The sequence below is a fragment of the Teleopsis dalmanni genome, chromosome 1 (assembly GCF_002237135.1).
Source record: "Teleopsis dalmanni isolate 2A chromosome 1, ASM223713v2, whole genome shotgun sequence".
Classification (NCBI taxonomy): Eukaryota; Metazoa; Arthropoda; class Insecta; order Diptera; family Diopsidae; genus Teleopsis; species Teleopsis dalmanni.
Window position 1 is genome coordinate 49,119,576 of NC_051846.1, and position 2,241 is coordinate 49,121,816.

The window sequence follows — 2,241 nt, forward strand, 5'->3', positions numbered from 1 at the left end:
AGTGTTTTTTTTTTGTTTATATGTAAAAAAAACGTTATTCCATTGAAATATGTTGCGTGATGTACAGAAATTAGATGATTAGATGATTTAGTCGTAGTAAAAATTACTTTCCTAATATATTCGGCTGAGTAGTATTTAGGTAATGATTAGTTAACTCCCTAATGTTTATAAATTCTTCATTTTCTAACAGATATATCAGAATGTCTTTATCATTGTCATCTACAATCAGGGTTATAACAAAAATCTATATTGGAGACAGAAGTGGAGACAGAATCCGTCAAGAGTGAGAGTGGATGATATGGTGATAAACTGGGAGGATAGCGTTAAATATCTCGGCATCACGTTGGACAAACGATTCACATGGCTTAAACATGTTCAACTGAAAAGAATTAGCTGCGCCAAAATTCTTCATTACCTCCAACCGCTATTTAGAAATGAAAACCTCAATGCTAAGAACAGGAAACTGATATACAACCAAATAATTTGTCCGTCACTTCTATATGGTTGTGTAGCGTTTAGCAAAGCTTCAAACACTACTATACACCAGTTAGAAATAGCACAAAGCCAGGCTCTGAGAAGACTTTTCAAAATTCCTTGGTACATTAGGACGAATGACATCCTCAGGGACCTCAAGATTGATCCCATCAAAAAATACATAAAGGATAGAGCCCAGAAATTATTTGCGAAATCTGACAGACTTACTAACACCGCGTTATCAAATCTCAGAATGGTTACAGGCTCCTCGGGGAGATATGCAGATCTGAGGTCAATTATTGCTTAGTCTAATGAAGTGAACAATAATAAACACTGGATAAACAATAATCCAGTCAAGGTGCAAAGAGGGGTTTTGTAGAAACCTCGCAGTTAATAGAGAGTAAAAGTGCTCAGGTGCACTGACTCAACTCAACTAGCCTCAACATAGAAAGTAATTTCAGACTAAATCACAATTACTTTTATTTGTATTTAGTGTTTATAAAAAATTTAACGTAACAGTAAGTCACACTGCATTAAAAGACCCAATTTAATACACTACGTGAAATCTCTATGCCACCATAGTACATTTTTCACATGAATTTGCACAATACACCTCTGTTTTATCGGACCATTTGTAAAAAAGCATACGATTCTGTTAATTACGTACAAAATGCTCACCTAAACTACCGTCTTCAATTCAAAACATTGAAAATTTTTTAATATTCTAGTTGTAATGAAAACTATGAAAAGCCATTTTTCAATTTTATTAACTAAAATAAATTCTAAAATGATTTCTTAAAAATATATATATATCATATATATCATATATATATATCATTGTGTCATATTACCATATCAATACCAATTAGTATTATTTATTATAATCTATGGAAGTAGCATCCTCACATGTAATTTTTTTTACGGGTATGAGTTTTTTGTTGAATTATGTTTATCTTACCATGGAATTTGATTTTTGAGTCTATTTTTAAATTTACGTATCTAATTGTGTTGTCTTCCAGACAACTTTTTTAGCAGCACAAACATATTTCCGAGCTTAAATTAACATTTATCTGAATCTATACGAACATAAAACAGACAAAATAAACTTATTGTGCGTTAAGAATATAATATATATAAACAGTTGTTTTTAATATTATTGGTAATAATAAAATCTTGTCTATGTTATTTGAATATTTCGGTAAATTGGATACAAAGAACTAATGGAACGTTCAACTAAAACTATATATTAAATCAGAATTTCATTTAATAAATAATATTTCCAACACATCCATAAACTTCCTTTAAAGCTATTTTATAATTTTATAACAAATCATACTTTTTAAACCATTTATATGCTTTCTTTAAGATTTATATTACTTCTTATTACTTAACAGAAACTATTCATGGACTATATAATTTAAATTTAAAAGAATCTATTCTTATAAGTGATAAATTGGTAAACATCGTTAACTTATTTAAAATTTTTCCTCCAGTTTATTTTCAATACTTAAACCATGTCATTTTGTGGTAAATACAACATACCAATATCTTTAATGGACATGTAACAGCACTAAATACTTTCAAGATTATATCTGAGGATTCGCACATAGCTCGACCATAACTCGACAGAAACGTTGAAATTTTCAGGACTGTACACACAAACACAATCTTTTACTTAAATCCATATGAAAATAGTCCAGTGCAACTAAATCACTTAATCCTGGTAATCAAAACGTAAAATTACATATCACGAAAATTTTTCTCGCA

At 29.6% G+C, this 2,241-nt stretch overlaps 1 protein-coding gene across 1 annotated transcript in view; it reads right to left on the reverse strand.

The window, feature by feature from the left end:
• The window catches only part of LOC119680839, a 24,190-nt gene extending 22,155 nt beyond the window's left edge, over positions 1 to 2,035 (reverse strand). Inside the window, exon 1 of the mRNA XM_038093841.1 lies at positions 2,017 to 2,035. Within this exon, the coding sequence (XP_037949769.1) occupies positions 2,017 to 2,035 (19 nt within the window). The remainder of the gene's footprint in view (positions 1 to 2,016) is intronic.
• Positions 2,036 to 2,241: the final 206 nt, after the last annotated feature.